This window comes from Mchenga conophoros, linkage group LG18 (genome assembly GCF_057382185.1).
Source record: "Mchenga conophoros isolate Kocher_MC1m ecotype Shallow Benthic linkage group LG18, M_conophoros_male_GT1.1, whole genome shotgun sequence".
Lineage (NCBI taxonomy): Eukaryota > Metazoa > Chordata > Actinopteri > Cichliformes > Cichlidae > Mchenga > Mchenga conophoros.
The window spans coordinates 16,278,420-16,303,389 of NC_140543.1; the positions used below are offsets into that span (position 1 = coordinate 16,278,420).

A 24,970-nucleotide genomic window follows, 5' to 3' on the forward strand; every position below is an offset into this window, starting at 1 on the left:
CACTTGGAAATCCGTGTAGTTACAGCCTTATAAATACTGTAATTAAAGAAGTCTGAATGATCTGGGTGTGTGTATCTCGGATGTTGCTGCAGGCCAGCAGGGCGACTAGCAGATGTCAGAGCGCATCGATAAGTTCCCAGCGTGTTGTTGCAGCGTCATTCTGTTTGAATGAAGTTCAGTCCGAGAACTAGCAACTCTTCATACGCGCCCCAGTGGACCGAAACAGGAAAAATAGCGAGTTGAGGATATTAAAGGTTTCTAAATATGCCGGTGTTTACAGGTAAAGTACTTTTAATACAGCATGATTATCACCAAGGAGAAAATACTTTAAAAACGGGAACCCTTACACGTGTTTTTAGTTTTAAATTACATTAGCATGTTAGCTTAGCTGTGTGTAGCATGATTTGCATTTAGCCTACAACCGTTAGCATGCTATCTTGACAGCATCTTGTTCTTAGACTAGTGGTAGAGTTATTTCAGAAGACACTTTTTTGAAACAGGGAAGCGCACAGAATTATTACACCACTGTATCCGGCTTGCTGTTTGTTAACGTTATTTACTGAGTACGTGAAAAAGCTGTCCAAGCTAACTGAGCTTCTGCTGCTGTCAGCTAGCTTAGTTACCCAGTTAGCAGGTAATAAGTAAGGTGAGTTAACTAATTATGTAAAGCTACTGATTCTCACCGCAATGTCACCACTTTAATTGTGGTTTTACTCGCTGAAGACATTTCCCTATAAATTTTTTAGCAGAATTGGGAGCACTTGTGCCTTTTACTATAAAGGATAGCATTGCTAACAAAGCTAGCTAAATCATAGTGTACAGTTATACGTCTTTACTCCAACTGCGTCTTGAAGACATGCGATCACTCAGTTTGTTTTCTTTGTGTCAGTGATCTTATACTGATTTCTATAATCGCCAATGAGCGCCTTTATTACGGTTCATAGACATTCAGACTGCTGCATATTTGTTGGCTCCCACTTTGTGTTTATTCACCGACAGTCAGCTTGACTAACCGGGTGCCTTATTCCTTGGAGCACTACCCTGATGCTAAGGAGGTGCTGTGTCATGTCACGGTTTCCCAAACCAGGAACGGCTAATATTTTGACACTGAGTGCTTCTGTTTCTTTTCAGTAAATGTGAAATGGGGCAAAGAGAAGTTTGATGCAGTAGAGCTCAACACTGAGGAACCACCCATGGTGTTCAAGGCGCAGCTCTTTGCCCTGACAGGAGTTCAGCCAGACAGACAGAAGGTCATGGTGAAGGGAGGCACTCTCAAGGTACTAATATAAACATCCAAAATCTAGAAAAGGAGATCCTCAGAGAACCACACCAGTGCATATAGTTCCTTTAATTTAAACATGCTTAGTTTCGGTTCAGTTTCAAGGTTGTGCTATGGCTCTTACAAAAATGAAAGGGACTTTTTGATTAATTATAGGATTGGTTTTGTCTTTTCATTTGTTTTGAAACAAATAAGGTAAAGTTAAAGGTAAGATGAGTAAACCTTATCCATTTTAAGGTTGCTAATCAATGTTTTATCTGAATTCTAGGATGACGAGTGGGGAAATATTAAGCTGAAAAATGTGAGTACCGCATATACCAAGTGGTTCTTTACGGGAGCTTCATCACAAAATTTTCACATAAATTACTGAAATGAATATTTCTCTGCTTTTTGAAGGGAATGACCCTGCTGATGATGGGCTCAGCAGATGCCCTACCCGAGGAGCCTGCAGTCCGACCCATGTTTGTAGAGGACATGACTGAGGAGCAGCTGGCCTCAGCGGTGAGTAATCCTGAAAATTACCACTGTGGGGTGAACAAATATAACAATTACAGCTTTTAGTGTGGATGTGATTGATTGAATTGGGCTTTCATGTACTGAGTATAAAGTATAAAATGGTAAACTAAATGTGCAGAATCATTTAGTTGCTAAAAACTTTTTTTGTGTGTGTGGCTCAGTGAGACATTTGCAAGCTAGGTGTTTTGGTGTAGTAATGAATTTATAATTTATTTACTGAAGAGAAAATATGCAGCAGACTCAAAATACAGTATGAATTACAAACTTCCACATGATAAATACTGGGTAAATGTCTTTAAGATGGAAATGGGCAAACAAAAGACCCGCTTTCTCATTATGAGTTTGTTCATCTGTGGATCCTCGGTTCCTCTCATCAGGGATGTGAGCAGAATTGGCGAGGAAGAGACATGAGGAGAGAGAAGTTGGTGGATAAAACAGCCATTTAAAAAAAAAGAAAAAAAAAGAGAGAGAGAGAGAGAGAGATGCATCCTCTGGAGCCCCATTTTTAAGGAGATTTTATTCAAATCTCATGTTTGGCACAACTGCATCATAGTGCAACTGTATTTTACACTTTCAGATGTAGCAGTGTTCTTTATATTTGTTTATGTTTAGGGCTGCTCTGAATTATATTTACTTATTTATTTAGTACTTCCTAAAAAGGATACACTTGTGCGTCTTTTATTAAAGCTCCTCCAGCAACATGAAGTACTGAGATTGATGTCTTGGTCACAGGCAGGAGGGAAGAACAAATTAAAGAAATGAGCAAAGCCTCTTTAGTGGTTCATAGAGTTTGACGTGTGAACTTATTAACGTTTCTGAAATTGGACGCGCCAAAAGAATTGAAAGGACAGAGTTCAACAAATTTGAGCTTTTAAAAAAAGACAGTTTATGTATCTAGAACAGATCAGATGACCATACTTGATAAAGAAGAAGTGGACTCAATGTGATGTGTTGATTCTGTATTGTCCCTTCTGCACAGTCCCAGATCTACAATGAAACTAAATTTATGTATCCCTTACCTACACGTAGTGTTATACCTTGAGATGAACCAATGCCACTGTGAATGTTGTCATTGTCAGATGGAGCTGCCTTGTGGACTGACGAACTTGGGCAACACCTGCTACATGAACGCCACAGTGCAGTGTCTACGCTCTGTGCCAGAGCTCAAAACTGCACTCAGGAGGTCATTTTTACTGCTATTACTGTTTGTCGGTGACGTGTTCAGATCATTACGAATAATTTCACCACCACTGGTTTTAGTTGCCGTTCACCTCACATCACTCTCCCGCTACAGGTATTCAGGTGCTCTGCGATCTTCAGGAGCAAATGCACCATCTCAGTACATCACAGCAGGTGTGAAGCATGCCAAAAAATAGACATATTAATGTCGTGAATTTACTGATACAAATAAAATGGTTTCTTTGTTTTTTAGCCCTTCGTGATTTATATGAGACTATGGATAAAACCTCGTCCAGCCTCCCTCCCATTATTTTGCTGCAGTTCCTCCATATGGCCTTTCCACAGTTTGCTGAGAAGGGGGATCAGGGGCAGTACCTCCAGCAGGTGAAAAACTCTTAATTATAGTTCTGCGTTGTTAAATTTGATTAGCCATGTGACGTGTCTTTAACTCAGTCTCATAATGGCAGCAAATTCATGACATTTATTGTGCTTTGTTGTTTATTCAGGATGCCAATGAATGTTGGCTGCAGATGATGAGAGTGCTTCAGCAAAAGCTGGAGCCACTAGAACCAGAGACTACCATGGAGGTAATGCTTAAAACCCCCACCAAATCTATTATTTTGTAATCTAATTATGGCTGTCTCATAAATTCATGAGAAAATTTTGTTATTTTTAATCTTCAGACTGAATCTGAGGGTGGAGCTGCCTCTGCCTCTGCAAAGAAGAACTTCATTGACCAGTATTTTGGTGTAGAATTTGAAACTAGGTATCCTTCTGTCTTTGTCAATCAAATCTTTGTGCACTTTAATACTTGAGATATATATATATATATATATATATATATACATACAAGTATAAGTTTCACTTTAAAAGACTGCACTGTTCTTTCATAGTTGTTGGTAATGAGATAAAATCTAGAGGTGAAACATTAATGAGCCGGGCTTCTTCTTAACTCTACTATTCAGCATGAAATGCACAGAGTCTGAGGAGGAGGAACCAATCAAGGGCAAGGAAAGCCAGCTCCAGCTCAGTTGCTTCATCAACCAAGAAGTGAAATACCTGGCAACAGGACTAAGGCTGGTAAGTATCATGAAAAGGCTGAGGTCTGTGTGCAAAGCATAGATGGTATGAAAGATGCATATAGCCACCTTGAGATCACACAGTGGTTTTGGACTGGACATTTTTAACCTTTAACATTTGTGTTTTGACTATTATGGTTACAGTTAGGAGCTAATGCTAAGCTTGATTCATTCACAAACTGTATGAGTGCAATACACAGGCACATATCAGCTAATTGGGCCTACATAACAAGCCAATAAGACAGACAGTTTATTGAACCCGCAAAGGAAATTACTGTGTTACAACAGCATGAAAACAATAGAACACAATACGATAAAAGCAATGTTGTAAAAGTATTAAAAAGTAGTACCACAAGCTGACAGTGAAGGGCTTATAATGTGAGGTAGTGCAAAATATTTATATGCAACAAAACAAAAACGTGAAGTTATGCTGAGATGGGTGGGGGCTGAGCCTCCCTCCATTTCTCTATGGAAGTCGCTCATCATTGATGTTATGACTCTGATCAGGTTGGGACATTATATTGATTGGAGCTCCCGAATTTTTGTGGACAAATGGAAGAAACCACTGGAAGCACTGGGAGTAACCTGTAAACTGGATGCTAATGGACATAATGTTATAATACTCTAGTGCTGTGCAGTGTTGTTATTTTGGATGTGAACCAGTCTTGTATTTGTTGTGGAAAAAAGTTAAATAAAAGTTGGGAAAAGTGGAAAAACAAAACCAAAACAAAACATGAAGTTAAAGAAAAATAAGACCAACTGCAGATGTCATTAATAAATACCGGTATGTAAACACAAGAAATTGCAGCTGGAAACTATAGTATAGAAATCTGTGTTGAAAAATGTGATTTCTTGCATGCTGACACGTGTGTTTACCTGCCCAGAACAGGAACTGTTATACAGTCTTGTAGAGAATAGTAGGAATGCTTTCCTGAAGTGGTCTTTATGGTAGCGGGGTTGAATCAGTCCAAATGAGAATGAGCTCTGCTGCCTCTGTAGTGGGGAGCTGGTATGGTGGGTTGTCCATGGTGGACAGCAGTTTGTCATTGACCTCCCGTCCTTCACTGACTCAGACACCTGCACATTCTGACCAGCAATGGTTCGAGCCTTGTGAATTAGTTGTTGATCGTGGGGGCATCTCTGGCACTGATGCTGTCCCCCAGCAAAGTACACAACAGCAAAGTAAATGACACTCACTACCACAGGATGGTAGAAGATCTCCAGCATTTTGCTACACATACTAAAGAACCTGAGTTTCCTCAGAAAGTAGCGTCTGCTCACCCCCTTTCGCACAGCATCACTTTTGGTTCTTAAGTCTAGTCTGCCATTCAAGTGAACACCCTAGTGCCTGTAGTAGTCCACTGTTTCAGCCTCCTCACACATGATGGTAATGGGCTTAGTCACAGTTCTTTTTTTCACATTGGAAATCAACCAGCATCTCTTTTGTCTTGCTCATGTCCACAAAGAGGTGATATCTACCAGACCACTCCATAAAACTCCTCAACAGCTCCCTTTACTCCCACTCCTGGCCATCCTCAATACACCCAACCCCTGCAGTGTCATTAGAGGACCTCTGCAGGGGGAAGGACTCACAGTTATGCTTCTAGCAGATGCTGATCCACTCCAGCTGTTTGGGCCAGGACGCCTGTCAATCAGCATGGGTTACAACATGGATGAGTTGGTCCAATCGTACTTCATCAGAAGGAAAAACCGCACAAACTTGGAAGATTTGTGCAAAATGAAATGGCTTGCAGTGGACAGGTGCAAGGATACTGGTGGTTACACGCTTGTGTAGTAAAGAGGATATGTTCTATCACAAGACATGATAAGACAGCTGATCAAGTTGGTTTTTTTTGTTTTGTTTTTTTAAATTCTGATTTTTCTGCCCCAACAGAGACTGCAGGAAGAAATCACAAAAATGTCTCCGACCCTGAACAGAAATGCGCTGTATATAAAATCCGTAAGTCCTCTTTTCGCTCTTATATTCCTTTTTGTCATTTGAAACTGCCTGCAGGACTGTGTGAATGTAGGACTTGAGTATGACATTCATTTCGGTTTTCTTTCCTCCTGTTAGTCAAAACTTAGCCGCCTGCCTGCTTACTTGACTGTTCAGATGGTCAGGTTTTTCTACAAAGAGAAGGAGTCTGTCAATGCAAAAGTTCTAAAGGTTTGTCTTCAGCTGCAGTTCTTTCTTACAGTGCTCACAGTAGCTGAGGATCTAAAGTCTCAGAATTTGTGTATATTTTTTTAGGATGTCAAGTTCCCGCTCATGTTGGATGTTTATGAGCTGTGCACTGCCAAGCTGCAGGAAAAGATGTTACCAATCAGGTCAAAGTTTAAGGAGGTCGAGGACAAGAAGCTAGAGAAACAGCAGCAAAAGGTAAAGCAGATCAGCTCGCCATGACATTTACACACATTTAGGAGTAGATGAACTCCTATTTAAAGCATAAACTCTATTTGATTTTCTTTTCTAGTTGATAAAGAAGGCAGAAGCAGCAAAAGAAGTGAAATATGAGCCTTTCTCGTTCTCAGAGGGTATGTACCTGTGACAGTAGTGCAGGAAATGTTACATGAGTAGAAAAAATACATTTACAATATAAGTTAAAGAAATCAGGTGTTGGAAGTAGATGGGGAAAAAATGTAAATGCACTACAAATTCACCTGCCTTACCGGACAAAGTCTCGAGTCATCACCCCTGTTTCCAAGGAGCCAGGCTGAGCAGCAGTTCTCCAGGCTTTCTGAAGGTCTTTTATCCTGGCTGCTTTTTCACTCAATTTACACATAGAAAGAAGGACATTCAGTACAGGACTTTTACTTTTATTTATTTTACTTTTTTTGTAAGACTGACTTATGAATCATTTGAGCATAAAAAAGGTGCCTAACTCATGTGATGAACTAGTATTGTCAACTAAGCAAAGTTCACTTGAATCTGCAAAAAATGCCAAAGATAACATTTTGACAGGTATAAAATAGTATTTTTGCACCAACAGGGCGTCCTGTAAAAAACAAAAAAATAGAAAACTGGACAAATGCATGACAAACATGGCAAGCTTCAAAACACGATCTATCGTCTGGAAAGGGTCTGATAGCTTTGTCGCTATGGCGGTGAAAAATACAGTGCAACACTATCAGTAGGGCTGGGTATCGTCACTGATTTCTATAACGCGATCTGATTCACAGGGCCCCAACTGGATTTGATCTCCTCTTCGATTCGATTCAATTTAGACTCAGACAGAAATATTATAATAATAATCATTAATCAGTACATATCTATATATATCTATATAGATATATATAGAAATTTGAGTATGCTTTTTTTTTTTTTTTTTCTCTCTCTGTGTGGATATTTTTCTTTTGCTCACGAGTCAGAATTAAAGGTACGGCACGTTTTCTTCTTGTAGACCTTGGTTCCAACAACAGTGGCTACTACGACCTGCAGGCTGTGCTGACGCACCAAGGCCGCTCAAGCTCCTCAGGCCACTATGTGGGATGGGTCAAAAGGAAAGAAGGTAATCGCATTTGTGTGACAGTAATCGGCACGCACCTGACATCAGTCAGTCCCAATTTATACTGTGCAAGCGCTTCATGTGTCGTGTCTTCCGGTGTCGTTCTGACAGATGAGTGGGTCAAGTTTGACGATGACAAGGTGAGTGTGGTGTCTCCAGAGGATATCCTGCGACTGTCAGGTGGCGGAGACTGGCATATAGCGTATGTTCTACTGTATGGCCCCCGGCGGCTGGACATACTTGGAGAGGAACAATAGCTGTGGCAGACTTCTCAGAAGACAAAGACAACATCCAATATACACACAAATTGCCATTTCAAAGCACTGTCTGCATAGATGTGCAATAAAACTGGTGTCTTTAAAGATTTGAATACCTTAATTTTTTTGTTTTCTTTTGTAACCAACACAGATGCTTGTAAACAAATTCTGTCAAATGGTGTTAAATATTCAACCACAGTGGGCTTTGAAAATGGAGAGATGATGAGAGGCAATCTCTGGACTGGATCCTCAAGAGGTTTTTGAGTCTAGCGCTGCAGTTTCATTAAATGTTTTATACACATTGTATATTTTTTAAAGCCTTTGATGAGGTGCTCATATCATTAAAGCAAAATGTTTCTCTCTAGTCATTTAATCTTGTACAGAAATGCCTAGCCAAGCTGTCTCTGACGTATTACAAAACACTGTAAAGACTTGCCCTTGTTCACCTGTTGGCCCCCTCGGGGTAATCTGGGTTCAATCTCAGGTCTTTTAAGTGCTTGGCTCACATCATCTCCTGTAATTGTTCTGAAATGTATTGACAGATGAGGTTCTTTCTGCCAAATCTTCACTAATGCTCTTTTCAGGGAGGTGTGTGGGGAAACTGTTCAGAACATGTTGCCCTTGTGGTGAACTGTGTGCGGTTTAATAAAGGCTTGAGATTCAACCGTGATGGTTTGCTCAATAAGCTTTTGAACGTCATTCTTGCTGATGCGGATCTCAGACTTTAATCTATACCTTTACAAAAAGAAAAAAAATGCTGTGCTTGACCATGTTTCTCCGTGCAGCTTTCCCGATCGCCCTGCCACAGTCTGTAAGGCCTGAACGTCAACTCTCTGTAATAACTTAATTGACTGAACTCGTTTCATAGGTGGTGAAAATAAAGTGTTACACCAAAATGAGATTGTTGTGTATCAAAACAAACGTGCTACCAAACTTTTTACAAGGCGAAAACATTTATTGAAATCTCTACAGTGGGGAAAACCAATATCTGATATATAAAAACTAGTTTTCAACATTTTTGTATGAAAAAAGTGGAACAATGTTATGGAAATACAGATTTTAAGCCTCACTGAGGCCGTCTGCAATCTGGGAGAAACCTGTGGCGTTCAGAGCTGCGACCAGGTTCTCCACAGTAGCTTGTGTTCCCTCTCTGTCCTGCCAGGCCACCAGCAGCAGTTTGGCCTGCATGTCGACGTCTTCGCTGTCCGTTTCGATTTCTCGCAACTCTGCCGCCTTCATCTCAAAATGAGAAGCGAGGTTCTTCCACTGAGCGCCCAGTTTGGCTGCTACGTCATCCATCTGCTGGTTCGTCACAAGTTTGCTCTGAATGCTCGGACCTTGAAGAAAATGGAATAGGAAGGACATAAATAGCTCTCTGCTCCAGGCTTGGAACTGCGCTAACACAATAAACTCAATTCATTGTGGGAAGTGGGAGCTTGTAAAATACAGAGGTCAAGTTGGGTTAAAGACATTAAGATGGAAATATGTGTGAAGTTGGAACTGAGGGTCATGCTTTCATCATCTTAAATTAAGCGTATGAAAGAGGGAAAGCAAACATACTGATAGTTAAATTGAATATGCAATGTTATTAAGGGGAAAGGTACAGAAGCAAATTCTGTTTCAGTCCAGTATTTTCTATTTTAGCTCATTGATATCACTTTCATATAGTAGTACAAGTTAAATCAGTAACACCTGCTCTTTCTGGTACAGTCATGGCCATAGATACTTGGACAATGACACAATTTTTGTAATTTCACTCTCTAAAGAAACCACAGTGGGTTTAAAGTCAATCAAAATGTGATTGAAGTAGAGTTTCAGCTACAATTCAAGAGGTTTAACAGCTATTTTTATGAATGATCCCCCATTTGCTCCTTCCCTTTCTCCGAGGCTCAAAATTAAATCAGACAAACTAACAATTTTAAATTTACTGTTTTTAATACCTGGATCTCAAACAGGCATCACTAATTGCTACAATTTATTTTGCCTCTTCATCCTAATGATGGCTTCTTTCACTTGCATTGAAAAATCTTTGGCTCTTACATTAAGGCTTTCAGTGATCAGCTTCCAGGGAACGGGCCGCTCCAGTTACATCTGAGCCTCTATTCACTCCATTAACTACAGTGGATGGAATATTTTTGTCTTCTGCTTCAATCACATCTTGATTGTTTGATTTAGAACACTGACCTCACTGAAATCCAACAATCGACCACAGGTTAGCGTAACATATGAAGCGTGTAGTTGCTCGAGAATGAGAAATAATGAGAATTAAAATCTACTGAAAAGTCAAACAGTCACATCCGGGGCAAATTAAAACCATTCTCCACCAGGTGAAATTGTCAGGAGATTTATGACAACACGGTCAATAAATAAAAGAAATGAAATAAAAAGCATGAAATCATGTGATAGCATTGGCCATGTCACTGATAATGGTGACAGGAAGTCCCCAACCAATAGGACTATTTCCTCCATGATCATGATCACTAAGATCCTGATCATCACCTCCTAACATCACACTACTGGTTTGCAACATGTGTGCCAAAGTGATTCTTTCTCGTTCATTTTGTGCGTGCAAAAATTTACCAACATCGAGAAACCTCATGCTGGGTGATATCATTCTTCATGGGAACCCAATGTAACCTAAAACTTTATTAACCCAATGACAGAATTTGTGTCTAAATACACACAAACACTCAATTTATAATCATGACAATCAAGGTGTAGTGATTCCTGCACCTGTGTAACAACAAAGGTGACCTTGACCTTAAGCACAGCTGAAGACACATTAGTTGATCTTTAACTGTAAGTCTGATTAAATTCTAAATAATAGGAGGAGTAGTGATTCTTGTGAACTTCACCATGACATAAGCTCACTGGTCCTTCGTTTGGATGATCTAATAATAATAATAGTTTCCTTGTCTAAGTGCTGACACACACAAACATATGTGAAGTCAGAAACATCTAGAGTGAAATACAGAACATGTGATGACTTACTGTCATTGCTGTCTTTGAGCAGATTGTCTCCATTATCATCGTCATCCTCTTCTCCTGTCTTTATTTCTTCAGATGGGATGTCCTTCTTCATGAACGGAGAAAAAAAAAAAAAAGAAAGAAAAAGGATGGGTTCATGGACTTATGGAAACTCAGTTTGTTTTTGCTTTTTTTTAATAAAATAAAATCCTTACTGGTAGCTCTTTGGCCAACTTGCTGACCATGCTGTCGAGGTAGTCTGCCAGGCTCTTAAACTTCTGGTTTGTTGGCTGAAAGAAGTGTGGACTTCTCCTGGACAGCAGTCTCAAAGCCCGCCAGCCATAGTTTGCATTTCGCACAACCCTACAAGGAGTTACAGGATTAGACATAAAAGACATCAGGAAAATAGTAAATATATGGAAAGTAAATAAAAGAAATACAATTAAAAATAAGTCTCAGGTAGGAGATGGAATAGTGGATTTTCCCCCTCCATGGTTAAGAAAGGTTTTGTAAAAGCCATCTTACTTGTACTCCTCCTCGACCATGTTGGCTGGGTCGGCCTGTTCAATAGCTTCTGCGAAGAATTCATCCAATGACGGCATGAACTCTCTGAAAGAAAGGCCGCAGTTGTAAAATAACAAATGTAGGGTGTATATACAAAAAGCCGAACGTGAACTCATTTCAGGACTTTTCTAACCTGCTGTCTGACTTGCAGGCCTCCATGTTGTCATGATTGAGGTTCCACAGCCGGGTCAACTCATCACTAGCAAACAAGAGAAGAGCTTGAATGACCAAAATTTACAGTTTCACTAAATTTCCAACAATACTTCAGCAGGATGGACACCAATACAGAGAGAAATCTAAGACCAACGAAAAAACCAAACCACACTTCACACCACTCCACCATCCCACCCCCAGATTCAAGCACATACTTTCCCATAAAAATCTTCCGGTCTGGCCCTTTTCCAAGGAAGTCTTCTGGAGCTTGTCTTTTCCTTGTGAGTCTTTTGGGCTTGTCATCTACTGTTCTGTTAAAGAGGCAAACAAGTGGGACCACCTGTTATTTTGGCATGCTATCCAGCATTCCATGCTGCTGTAAAAACTGACTAAACCCTAAATCAAATAAAATGATTATCTGGAACGGCTACTTCAAAACATTACACTGCTGTACCTCTCTTTCACAAAGCTCGGACATCCTTCGTTTTTCCAGGCATTCCAGTTCTCCTCTGTGTTAAGAATGTGCTGTCAGAGATAATGAACATTTATAGTGGGACCAGTGTATAGAGAACAAAAGACTTGACAAGCTGTGAGCGCGTAAACAAAAGCTTCATTTAATCATACTGGTATTCCCAAAGCATGGCTTACCTCAACCATGGCAGCAAACTTGTCCCCATCAGGAGGAATCTCCCTCAGCAGCTGCAAGAGCAGAGCACAGATTAAAGGGGATTTATAACAGAAAGTCGTGATTCACCACCGTTTTGTTTTTTTTTGTTTTTTACATAGTAGGTAGGTGAGCACAAAATATGAGAAAGGACCATTTCTGTTTTTTTCCTTCACAGAACAGAAAATTAGGATTTACAGCTTGTTGTGACATCCACTTGGATTGAACCTATTAGGGTTTCCCTAGTGTTTTCATATACCGTAATTGTCGGGCTATAAGCCGCTACTTTTTGCACAAGCTTTGAACCCTGCGGCTTTTAGTCAGGTGTGGCTTTTCTATGGATTATCCATGATTTTTGTGATATCGTAAGACGATTTGTTTTGTTTGTTCCGCTGTTGTACGGCGCTACGTTGCCTGGAGGAAGGGCATGTGATCAGACACACAGTATCGGGGTTCAAGAGTGGTATGTTGGTCACATGTCCATCCGCCAGGAAACATAGTGCCGTACAAGTAGCGCGAAAAACAAACTTCAAAGTAGCGTTACGCGTTCAGCGGGAGGCGTGGATGACTAGCGGCGATAAACCTGCGAAAAGCAAGTTATGCTCAACTCCACCGGTGGAATATGACAGCGTGAAAAAGTGTGAAAACATCCACGATCACCAACGGATTTCGAAGGGCTGGACTAGGGTTGCAAAATTCCCGGAATTTTCAAAGATGGAAATTTTCCATGGGAATAAACGGGAATTAACGGGAATTTATGGGAATAAACTGGGAATTTTCAAAATTGAAGGATGGCTCTTCTTAGGGAACTTAAATATAGTTGAGCAAAGTATATTTTAGCATAATATTGACAAAAACAAACAAATGCAATTCAAATACACTTGAATATCCATACCATTCCTTAATCACATGTACAGAGCACAAGCTTGCTGCATGGCTATTGAGACCACCTACTGGCACTGTGCATGCCTCCATCACATGTACACATGGACCACACTTTTGAGCCTGAAGGACAAAGAGTATTGAAGGCACACATTTGAGCCTGTGGACTTAACAAGTGAGGTAAGTTTTGATGATATTATGGGAAAATATATTCATTAAATGTTTAAATTGTGAATATCACATAAAATGTATTAATCTGGTAGATAGCAATCTGATAAGATGCTAAATAAAATACTAGCATCTGTTAGATGCTAAATAAGCCATAGCTAGTATAACATAAAGAAGATGCTAGCTTCCTCATTTGGCTGTTTTGTTTTGAAGATCATTCCAGTTGTTTAGCTAGCCTTACTATTTATATCTGTTTATTATCATATTGCAATTGTATTATTACGATCTCTTGCATTGCATTAGCATTTTTACAAGCTCTTGTTTTATTTTACAGAAAAATGCCATGTGCGCTATCTGATGTGTGGAGACATTTTACACCAGCTAATGTACAAGGGAAATCTGTATATATGTGTAAGTATTGTGATAAGACGTACGTGAAGAATGCCACAAAAATGCAGCAGCACATTGCAAAGTGCAAAAAAATTCCTCAAGGCCCAACACATGCAGCAGCCAGGAGTTCCACTCAAGGGGAAAATGAATCTGTTTCAGCTGTATCAGAGTCAGATACCCACTCATCAGCTCCTGGTCCCTCTGGCATCAGAGGATTCTTTGATTTTATGGATGACACTAGCCAGAAAAACGCAGATGAGTGTTTTGCTCGTGCAGTCTATGCAGCTGGCTCACCCCTGATGCTGACATCCAATGTGTACTGGAAGAGATTTTTGAATGTTCTCCGACCAGCATACATTCCCCCAACCAGACATGCATTGTCTACTCATCTACTGGATGAAGAGTTCAGTCGAGTTCAAGCAAAGGTGAAACAGACCATTGACCAAGCTGACTGTATTTCAGTCATCTCTGATGGATGGTCCAATATCAGGGGACAAGGAATTATTAACTACATAATCACCACTCCTCAGCCTGTGTTCTACAAGAGTGTAGAAACAAAGGAAAACGGACACACAGGCCAATACATTGCAGATGAGCTAAAAGTGATCATCAATGACCTTGGACCAGATAAGGTTTTTGCACTGGTCACTGACAATGCAGCCAACATGAAGGTTGCCTGGGCACATGTGGAGGAGACCTACCCTCATATAACTACTATTGGCTGTGCTGCCCATACACTAAATCTTCTCCTAAAAGACATAATGGCACTAAAAACAATGGACACTCTGAATAAGAGAGCGAAGCAAGTTCTGAAATATGTTAAAGGCAAACAAGTAACTTCCGCTACATTTCTGTCAAAGCAAAAGGAAAAGAACAAGAGTACTACACTGAAGCTTCCCAGCATAACGCGATGGGGTGGTGTTGTTATCATGTTTGACAGCCTTCTGGAGGGAAAGGAATCTCTGCAAGAGATGGCCATATCCCAGTCTGTAGGCATCGACAGTGACATCAAGAAGGTCATCTTGGATGATGTGTTCTGGGAATGAGTATCTAGCAGTCGGAAAATCCTCAAACCTATTGCAGCAGCAATAGCGAAGATAGATGGGGATGGTGCCATCTTGTCAGATGTCCAGTGCCTTTTTGCAGAACTCAGAGGAAATCCAGACAATTCTGCCCACTTCCCCACTACTGAAAGCAGAGGAAACGGCTGTGGTCAAGTCATTGGAACAGTGGAGGGAGCATGCACTGGCTTCATGCAGCCAGTGCATGCAGCAGCATACATGCTGGACCCCAAATATGACAAGGGCATACTTTCTGGGGAAGAGATCAACGGTGCCTATGCGGTCATTACAGCCATGTCTGACCACCTGGGTCTCGATAAAGGCAAAGTTCTAGGCAGTTTGGCAAAGTATCGAACAAAGCAAGGCCTTTGGAAAGGGGATGGAATATGGCAGTCATGCCAGCACATATCTGCAGCCACCTGGTGGAAGGGACTATGTGAATCTGAGGCCCTTGCACCTGTAGCCTCCATCCTCTTCCAAATCCCACCATCATCAGCTACCTCCGAGCGCAACTGGTCACTGTTTGGCAACACCCACACAAAGGTTCGCAACAGGCTCACAAATGTGAGAGTGGAAAAGCTGGTCGGCATTCGGGCAAACCTACGGCTCTTTGAGCCTGACACAGAGCCATCCTCAACAAGGCTGGAAAGTGACACTGAAGAGGAAGACTCAGAGTTGGATGCTGAGGAAGTGGACATGTTGTTGGATGATGATGAGGTCCAGGAAGAGTCTATTGACTGAGCAAAAATGAGAAAAGAGGATTGCTTGAAGGAAGATTTGCATGTTTAATGGGACGTTTTGGAGGATAAGTGACATTTTTCATTTAACCTTTTGAATGGGACTTTGCGGAGATTTTTGGACAGGGGGCATTTTTGAATGAGCGGGGTTAGGGGATGGTAATATTGAACTCAACATTTCTGTTTTTATTCATCCATGAAACAAGTTATTGAAACGTGTTCTATTCTACTGTACTTACAAATAAATCTGTTGAAATATCTGTTGAAAACATTTTGCATGGAGGTTTTCTTATGATTTCTGTTTATATTTATGCTTGGAAATAATATATTCCCAGTTAGTTCTCCTAAATTCCCATTAATTTCCATAATTCCCATTATTTCCATGGAAAGTTTCCAATATGGAATATTTCCAAAATTCCCAAGCTTAACTTACCATGGAAATTTACCAGAAACTTTTCGGAAATTTACCGGAAATTTTACGCCCCTTTGCAACCCTAGGCTGGACTGCTGCATGATGGAGAGGAGGACACCGCCACGGCCCTTCTGAGGGTGTTTGACTCTGACACTGACAATGAGGATTTCTTTGGTTTTGAAAGTGACAACGAAGGAAAGGAGCTGAGAGTGGATGACGAAGCCATTCTGAACCTGTTTGTTTCCGACACTGGAGAAGAGGACTTTGGTGGTTTTAGTGCGCAGGAAGAAGAGAAAGATGGTGAATGACTGACTTTTCTTCTTGTTAAAGCCGTGTCACTGCACCTGAGCCTAAAAGGTAGTCCGAATCTATTTTTCTGGTGTGCTGTAGGTTATTGTTATGTACTACATTTGTTACTCATTTATGAAGCACAGTACATGTTTCGTACTTGTAATTACCGGTACTTGTACATATACCTAAAAAGTTATGCAAATATGTACCCATAACTTGTTTTTCAAAATATTAATAAAAGGGGTGTGTCCCCAAACAGCCATCTCTTTCCTGACAATTCCCTTTGTGCATATTCTCTTACATATGATAAGTCAACATTGAAACACCTGCGGCTTTTAGTCAGGTGCGGCTAATGTATGTACAAAACAGGATTTTCCCCTGATTTTAGCTTGTGCGGCTAATATTCAGGTGCGCTTTGTAGTCCGGGAAATACGGTATATACATATATTGTAACAGTGGTGCATGCGTATTAAACGTGGCCAAAGTTTAAATACTAACTTCACACCAGTAATTCTTGCGAGCAAAAAGCTCAAGGCTTCAGTGGGGCCAAATGACAACAGTTGCCTCAAGGTGCTTTATATTGTAAGACACTGAGCCGACAATAACACAGAAAACCCCAACAATCACCAACTGTATGAGCAAGTACTTGGCAACAGTGGGAAGGAAAAACTCCTTTTTAACAGGAAGAAACCTCCAGCAGAACCAGGCTGCCACTCTTTAGGGGTGGGGGAATGAAGACAGGACAAAACACACTGTGGAAATGCAGAGTAGTGTATAAACACAGAGGTGCTTATATAGCACTAGGTAAGTGAAAAAGAAACAGTGCATCATGGGAAGCCTAAGCCTATTTCCGCATAACTTAAAGAGGATTCAGGGTCACCTGATCCAGCCCCCAACTACAAACTTTATCAAAAAGGAAAATTAAGTCTAATCAAGGCAGAGAGGGATAAAAACAAGAAAACTGGCTTAAAAAGAGGCCAGCCTACAGGAAGCTGAAATGGTTTGTTGCAGACAGCGGACCCAATAGTAGAAAAAAAAAAATGCATTTGGGAATGAACACAGGGGCAACACTTTAAATTCCAAATGAACAGCTGCAGTTTCCCAGAGTCATTTCCTCTCAAGAATGAAAACAAGTCAGATATGAGGAAATCATGCCAAATGTTCTGCTGCTGGCTGCAAGAGCAAACTGAAGACCCAGTGTGTTGGTTTCATTTCTGAATGACAATGCCCCCAAAACAATGTGGCTAATGTTTACAATATCTGGGATCACATGCTTGCAGGCAAAACTGGGTGGACTCGGCTGTCACCTTTCATGCTTGAGTGCAAACTCCCTTTGTTTTTGTTCTACCCGCTGTGATAAAAAACAAAACAAAACTAAACTAAATGTCAGTTGTGAAATGAACGTGCTGTGTCTCTTTTGCCTGTCCCACACAGGGATTTTAGCTCACAAACTGAGCTATAATCCCAAGAATATATAAACAACATACAACAAACAATCTGGGAGGTATTCAAATTAACACACACACACACACACACACACACACACACACACACACACACACACACACACACACACACACGTTTAAATGTGCTATCCACCTCTGATTCATGAAGCTCCACACAGATTAGTACCAGTGTCAGACACATAAACACAACTGCACATACAGACAAGCCCACACATGAACATAGACACACACAGGGTTATTTGTTTGTTTGATTCAATACTTATCTGAAAATGAACTTGATATTTGTTAAAATAAAAATGAAAACTGGGAATAATTTGCTTGTTTTCTCCTAAACTTACAACATGAATAATTTAATTCAGTTTAATTCAATAGCGCCAAATAACAACAACAATCACCTGAAGGTGCTTTACTTTGTAAAGACCCAACAATAATTCAGAGAAAACTCCGAACAATCAGACGAGCTGATATAAGCGAGTGCTTGATGACAGCGGGAAGGAAAAACTCCCTTTTAACAGGAAGAAACCTCCAGGAGAACCAGGCTCAATGAGGAGCAGCCACCTGTTGCAACCAGTTAATACTGTGACATTTTGGTACCTATATAGCATACTGTTGCACAAACCTCAGGGTGGTTTGTTGGGTGACCTTTTTTTTCTCCACTAAAATTAAAATTCATTCTATAGAGAGTTTGGCCATTTTATTTCTTATAGATTTACATTTGTGTGTGTCAGCATAACTTAGGACTCACCTGATAGACCAGTTTAGTTGTCTCTTCAATCCACGCAGCCTGGTCATCATTCAGAACACAGCTGGAACTGCAGGAGGAGAAAAATATTAAAAACAATACAAATAAGACTTCAGAATAACCAATACTTTATCAGACAAAGTTTATTTACGAGGTCAGCACTGAGACACTGCTCACCTTTTGAACTTGACCTGACCCTTCAGGTACTGGAAGAGGATGAGGTACTGCAGCAGTATGTGCCGCCTGAAGTTGCTGTCGCTGAGCTGCAAGTCCATCAGCTGGAGATAAAGACGAAAGAAACAAAGTGAGGTAATGTGCAACTCCGATCTTTACAAATATTTAATGGAGATCAGCGACATGTAGATAAATACAGCAAACTCAGAAACGTAAAGCAAATGACACAGCATGAGCAAAACAAGCAGTAAATGCCATGGATATGGAGCCTGCAGTGCAGCAGTGAGGGAACAAACGTTGTCAGAGCGCCACACGTTGTTAGCCATTTCAACATTTGTTTGTGTCTATGTTTTATCCTACGTGTGTTTGACAAGTGAAGATATGACTAATGTTACTCAAACTTACAATAACTCACTGTAGAACTCCAAAGGCAACAAAACCTTATCAACATGTGTTAATATTTGATGATAGTTTTGTTTAGAGGCAAACAGCTGGCAGCCGTTACCGTTTTCCTCCTCCTACCCAGTGCTCTGTTTTGGTCCAGAACTTTGAGGTTTACAAACTAAGTGTAGCATGGAAATTTAAAATGAAGTCTTCTCACCTTCTCACTTGTGAGGAACTTGGCAAAGTAAACATGTTCTCCACTTGATGCTCTCAGCTCTTCCAGCTTCCTCTTAGAGGCCTGCATGTCATCCAGCTTATAGCTTTTGAATACCGCTAGAGTCTCATCTGAGAACTGCGTAGGACAAAAGAGTGATCGTTGACTTTTAATCATCTACTTGGATACTTGCCATCTTAAAAATGAGGAGGAAAGGCATCTGCGGTAAGGTGCATTACCTTAAGGAATGTCATCCATGAGAATTTATCGTAACACTGCACTGGATTTCTGAAGTAGTCCTGCAGTGTCCAGAACTTTCTGTACAGGTTGTAGTCGATTGGAATGGAGCTGCAATAACAATTAAACCAGATAAAGGGCCGATCAAAATGTTTACTTCAACAAATAAACAAAAGAAACAAACCTTGTGATTTATTCTTGAGAAAGCCTTTAACTTACCTCGGTGCAGGGCCATCATCCTCCCCCATTTCTCCTTCCTCCACTTCCATACCATCCTCCTTTTCTTCTGTGTGCTATAAACACAGTAACACATTTAACATTCACAGTTTTTGATTACTTCTAAAGTGCTCAGAATCAGATCTTTACCTTCTGGCCGAGAGTGCTTTCTTGTTCATTTTTGTTGAACACTGTTATATTGTCTAGATTAAACTGGCTCTGGAGATTTAGGCCTGGAAAGCAAACAAAATAAAAAAGAACAATCACTCGATCAGAGAAGCTGTGAATGCAGTTGACAGAGTGCCATGAATGATTGCAAACCTCCTCATCTTCAAAAGGCTTGTGTTGGTTTATTTATTTATAATGATAAAATACTGCTGTTCTTACCTGATTTTTCAGACAGAGGGAAGAGACGTGCCAGAAAGAGCTGGATTCGCCCGCAGAAAACTGTGTTCTGTGATTTGGACAGCCTCCTTAAGAGATCTACACAGACAGGAAAATACACTGCTCTGCATTTTAAAGATAAAAAGCTTCATATGTCACAGAATGATGAGATAAGCTCTTTACCATTGCACATCCTCAATAAATAATTCTTCCCTGCAGTGTAAAAGGAGTTCTGTGAGAAAAATAGAGCACAGCTTTGGTAAACATGTGATCAACGCAGGGCAAATTTGTCGGGGGCTTTACTCAACAGCTGGAATTTATTTACCGATTTCCAGGTGGAGACGTTCTCTTCGACAAAAGAGAAGATTTTGTCACACAGGTCCAAAGGAAGACAGTCCAGCACGTCTCCCAGCAGGACGAAAGGGGTCGTAGCAGAACAGATACCTGCAGTGGAACACAAGTCTTAAGTTTCTTCATACATGACACATTGTCTCTAAGACTTACAGAAGATTACCCGAGCAGTCTGCTTACAAAATGCATGCTTTTCATAAATAAAAAGGGGCAAGTGGATCAGAAGCATATCTGTAAACACCCCCCACAGCATAACAGACCTGCCAAATCGCCTCAGTAGATGTGCAATAGGGATTTCTCACACATATATGTCCAAAAAGGATTTTCTTTGGCTATAAAAGTATGGTATACATATATCAGCCACATGCTACTATGTGCTCATTTTGAGTGATGTATGCTATGAGACTAATGGGAAATAACTTGGCATTCACAAGGCAGTGGCTGATGTTCATATGCTGTGTCACAGATTTTTGCACTGGCTGAATGTTCAAAGATAAAGAACTAAAGAGCTAAAAGACTAATCCAAAAGTGTTTTTGTTTTTATTTATGGTACAGGTTTTGTTCCCTGGCACAAAAGGAATAAGCTATTCATTTTTTTTAAATCCTAAAAATCAGTGTATCACCTGGATCTACTTATGAGACCCCTAGATGAGTAACATACCTTCTGTAACGCCATCAATGCTCAGGTAAATGAGAGCTAGGTAGTCATCACACCTCGCCTTCTGCTCAACCTGGAAACATTTGAAGATATCGTTTGAGGATTTTGAGGGTAATTTCATTTTTTTAAAATCGAACAAACGCGTACTAGAAACAAACAAACAAAAAGCATTTCTTACAATCAGATCACCAAGAACTCCCCTCAGAGCCTGATCGAGGGTTGTCTTCTTTTCCGCCTCACTGTAACATGAGAAAAACAAGCGATCAGTAAGGTTGCATCCCTTCCTCCATTATTATAGGTTATAATAGCCAACAGAAATGATTACAATACAATAAGTAATTACATTACAATAAGTTAGCAAGAACTAACAACTTCACTTACTTGCCGGGGATCTGGTTAAAAATACTGATCAAAGGTTTGATGCTTTTTCCAGTCAAAGCCTGGACGGCAGACGCCTGAGATTGTGTGAAGAAGAAGAAGACGAAGAAGAAACATTTATGAAACAAACGACATCGTTGGTTAGCATCTGCGTTAGCTTAGCTTCATCTGTTACCTGCTATAGTAACAACATGCGACATGCTACATTAACAAACCCAGGCTAGGATTTCAACTGTAATCTAAAATATATGACTGCACATATATTTATAAGTTGCTGAGGTTCTGTGTTTTCTTACCGTAAATTTGTCTTTAGCGTCGACAAAATTAAATGAAGACGGCGACATCGTCTCTTTTTGGAAACCGGAAGTGCCGATAAAGTTGTTCCGGTTTCTTTGAGCGTGGGAAAAGGTCGAGAGCGGTGCAGGATTTAAAATTAATTACAGTCAAGGTGCCATGTAAAAATTTATGTCTCCAGCGCACTTTCCACCATTAAAAACAATTGCAGTCGTATCATGCAAATTATTATGGTAATGGTGTAATTTTAAAATATTTTCCTCACAGTCAGTACATCATATTTGCCTAGTTGGTAAACTAACACTTTTTAGTGTGCATGAGAGTCATAACAAGGACTTAAGAAATAATGGAGGTCCAGGAGCCTTTGGAGAACATAACCAGATGAAGATAACATAGGCTGTTCACATGAATCTCATGCATACACTGAGTATGTAAAAAGTTCTCCTCTGGCCTTTCCCTTTTCTCCTTTCAAACTTTCATTTATTTGTCTCCTCTGATTTGATCTTTTTTCTACATTTTCGATTATTTTTTTTCACATTTATATGAACTTTTCTGTGCTATGAAGAAAACTGAAAACATATAAGGTGGTTTACCCTCTACATGCTTGAAAGCAAAGGCAATATGTGTCAGTACTGGCCACTACAAAAAGGCCTAGTAACCATGAAAGACTAGCTATTGAATTTCATGCACATATGCTAAAGTGGGCATGAAGATGTGATGGGGAGATATGTGACTTTCTTAAATGTCATATCAAAACCAAAATGTATGAAAGAAATAATTTAATATTTCTTGCTGAATGCAAAATTCCAGATGAAATAGAAAATTTACCTTGTAATATACACTTTATCTGTTTCTTCATGAATCTAGTCTGAGCAAAAGGATGAAAACCTTTTCGTCCTTTTGCTCAGACTAGATTCCTACTAAAAGTGGCACAATGCAGAAACATCTCTGGGTGCATGTCCTTCTGTGTGGTATTAGGCAGCTGGTGGATTGTTGGGCGACCTGGGCACCCCTTTTGCTTTAAGAAGCCATGAAAAAAGCTGTTGCACTGATGAAAATGTGTCATCTTTTTGGCTCGAACTGAAGGGTTTTGCAAATCCACTGCAAACCCTAATGAACACATGAGCCTTGCTGTAGCATTGTTGGGTGCAAGTATGGTACAAACAAAACCTCTGACCGTACCCACTGTGACTGAACAACGTTCAGTTATTCTCTCCACTTTCAAACTGTGTATGCAGACATTAAAAATAATAGCTTAGATTTATACACTGCCTTTCAAGAAACCCAAAGCCCCTTTACAAAAGAGTCTAAATAAGTCTACATTAGTATTAGTTTAGGAAAAAAGCAGGATGGTGAGTTCAACTTTTCCAATGCACAACATTATTTGAAAACTATATCTGAAGAGTGCATATGCCATGGAGATTAGTGGAAACCACTTTTTGTGATTCCTCAGAATCTGGAATAGAAAGACATTTTTTTGGTGTATGTGTTTAATCTTTGTGTCACAGATTGCCCTCAGTATAGCCATGTGGGTTAACCCAAGTTAGTCCAGAAGGTGGCAGTGTTTCATACCATTTAGTCCCACGTTGCAGTTAAAAGCAGGGGGGGTGTCAAGGCAATTTGATCTCAAATGGGCCAGAGCAGTAAAACAATTGCATAACAACGCGCCTTTAATTCAAGTAAGCAAAAGTTCCAATTTGTTAGACCATCTATTTAGAAAACATGTTGAAGCGGTTGGATAAAATAAAATAAGTTCAGATTCAACAGTATGTCTTATTGCATGTCCATTACAGATCACAGTGAGTCTAGAAATGCATAAAACCATCAGATGAAGAGATTTGAGGTCTAAAGTACAATATTATTTTTCTCCGTATGACTCAAATAAATTTGTCAAGAACAACAAACATGCTTTATACTTTTATATGTGCATGAAAATAATAAAATAATAATAAAATAAAATAATAAAATAATAAAAACTTCAATGAAGTTTTTAAACTTTGTAAATCCATTTAAATTTCTAAATTGGACCCTTTAAAAGATCAGTTTCCATTTGCATACACGGACCATAAGGTGCATGTGTATATGTGTGTGCTCTTAGCCTATATGTTTGACATTCACTCTCTCCTGGTCAAAGTCCCTTTAGTGTTTTTTTACCCTAATTTCTATACCTGAAGCATAGAGGTGGTACTGAAATTAAAATTCTATTGTAGACGTCCTGCGTAGTTAGAGTTCAGGTCAGGGACAGGCCAGTGTGTTCAGGTTTGGCATTCAGTGTTAATGAGTACCTAACGGAGGTCACTGCAGTCATGCTGATGTGTTTTGTGCATGTGTGTCTTTGTGAAGGAACATTTCCGTGTGTTGTGGCCATACAATTGACATTGCAACTACTGGGCTGCGGGACTTGAATGCGTTGATATGATCTACTGTTCAAAAGGTCACACAGAACAGTGAGCTGTTATGTCAGTCATTAATGATCCAGTCTGTCATTGTTTTATTCATAGATTGAAGCTGCTTTAAGTATTACTTTGTGGCGTAAAATACAAGACAGATTTTATTCTGTATTTACATATATCATAAAGAAAAATAAGCATCCGGTTAATGCATGTGTATCTAATGTAATGTGTTTGTGCAATAAAAGATGATATAATAGAGCAGGGGTGGGCAATATTAATAGCCACCCCTGTTTTGGAGCTATAGCAAGCCCCTGCACCTTGGGCATTCAGCGAGCGTTTGGTGAATTTCTTCTGCCTTCATTTCGTTCATTTCAAGTTGCATGAACACTGTGTCCTGTGTTGATCTCTCGTCTTACATGCCTATTTACATGCCAAAGACTCTAAACTTATGGAGTTCTGTAGATGCGGGACCAGCCACTCGCTTCGACAAAACCCTGTTGTTATGATGTCTGTTAACTGGTTCTACGATTGTTGTGCTGATGTTTGGAAAAAACACTAAAAAGCTGTGAAAATGTAGGCCAGCAGTGTCACGTAGAAAGAGCTGAGGGATCATTTTAATCACTGCGTTGTCGTACTGGTCATGAAAAGGGGAAGTGAGAAGTGTGCTCCTCTGCAGTTTTCATTGGCACCTTGTTTCTCACACAGGCTTCTGTGCACAGTTCCCCAGATATCTAACTGCAACCCCTTTCCACTCCCTCTCACAGAAACACCCACTTTCTGACACAGCTGTGTTTTTTTTTGAATGTTTGCCAAAAAAGCAGAAAGCACTGGTAAGAAATTCTTCGCTTGAAGATTAGAATCCGGCAACCTAATCTACAAGCTTCACAAACTGACCAGCACTTAGTTAGTGACAAGAAAGCTTGTGAACACTTGAATTTGTAGGTTTCTAAATGTTTCCTGATCTTTGTGAAAGT

The 24,970-nt window shown here is 40.1% G+C and overlaps 2 protein-coding genes across 2 annotated transcripts; one reads left to right on the forward strand and one right to left on the reverse strand.

Moving 5' to 3' along the window:
* The first annotated feature begins 80 nt into the window (after window positions 1-80).
* Window positions 81-8,712, forward strand: usp14 (ubiquitin specific peptidase 14 (tRNA-guanine transglycosylase)). The gene is made up of 16 exons (XM_085253888.1): window positions 81-280; window positions 1,132-1,277; window positions 1,548-1,580; window positions 1,676-1,780; window positions 2,875-2,978; window positions 3,090-3,148; window positions 3,228-3,358; window positions 3,481-3,561; window positions 3,658-3,740; window positions 3,940-4,054; window positions 5,948-6,013; window positions 6,128-6,220; window positions 6,305-6,433; window positions 6,528-6,588; window positions 7,455-7,562; window positions 7,671-8,712. The coding sequence occupies exons 1-16, from the start codon at window positions 265-267 to the stop codon at window positions 7,814-7,816; spliced, it is 1,476 nt and encodes a 491-aa protein (XP_085110014.1). The 5' UTR covers window positions 81-264; the 3' UTR covers window positions 7,817-8,712.
* Window positions 8,713-8,738: 26 nt separating this feature from the next.
* thoc1 (THO complex 1) lies at window positions 8,739-21,696 on the reverse strand. Its single transcript, XM_085253887.1, has 21 exons — window positions 21,606-21,696; window positions 21,313-21,386; window positions 21,110-21,170; window positions 20,935-21,004; window positions 20,248-20,366; window positions 20,106-20,154; window positions 19,926-20,021; window positions 19,689-19,771; window positions 19,542-19,615; window positions 19,325-19,433; window positions 19,089-19,223; window positions 18,491-18,591; window positions 18,317-18,383; window positions 12,149-12,199; window positions 11,955-12,025; window positions 11,716-11,811; window positions 11,481-11,546; window positions 11,309-11,392; window positions 10,999-11,146; window positions 10,808-10,892; window positions 8,739-9,153 (listed from the first exon to the last, which is right to left on the reverse strand). The coding sequence occupies exons 1-21, from the start codon at window positions 21,651-21,653 to the stop codon at window positions 8,876-8,878; spliced, it is 1,965 nt and encodes a 654-aa protein (XP_085110013.1). The 5' UTR covers window positions 21,654-21,696; the 3' UTR covers window positions 8,739-8,875.
* Window positions 21,697-24,970: the final 3,274 nt, after the last annotated feature.

Excerpts from the sequence above, each read along its gene's own strand:
- usp14 (XM_085253888.1), top strand. Across the intron at positions 3,359-3,480 it reads AGGGGCAGTACCTCCAGCAG|GATGCCAATGAATGTTGGCT; the intron begins GTGAAAAACTCT and ends TTGTTTATTCAG. Across the intron at positions 7,563-7,670 it reads ATGGGTCAAAAGGAAAGAAG|ATGAGTGGGTCAAGTTTGAC; the intron begins GTAATCGCATTT and ends TCGTTCTGACAG.
- thoc1 (XM_085253887.1), bottom strand. The coding sequence starts at position 21,653 with ATGTCGCCGTCTTCATTTAATTTTGTCGACGCTAAAGACAAATTTACG. Across the intron at positions 21,387-21,605 it reads ACGCTAAAGACAAATTTACG|GCGTCTGCCGTCCAGGCTTT; the intron begins GTAAGAAAACAC and ends ACACAATCTCAG. Across the intron at positions 20,367-20,934 it reads CATTGATGGCGTTACAGAAG|GTATCTGTTCTGCTACGACC; the intron begins GTATGTTACTCA and ends GTTCCACTGCAG.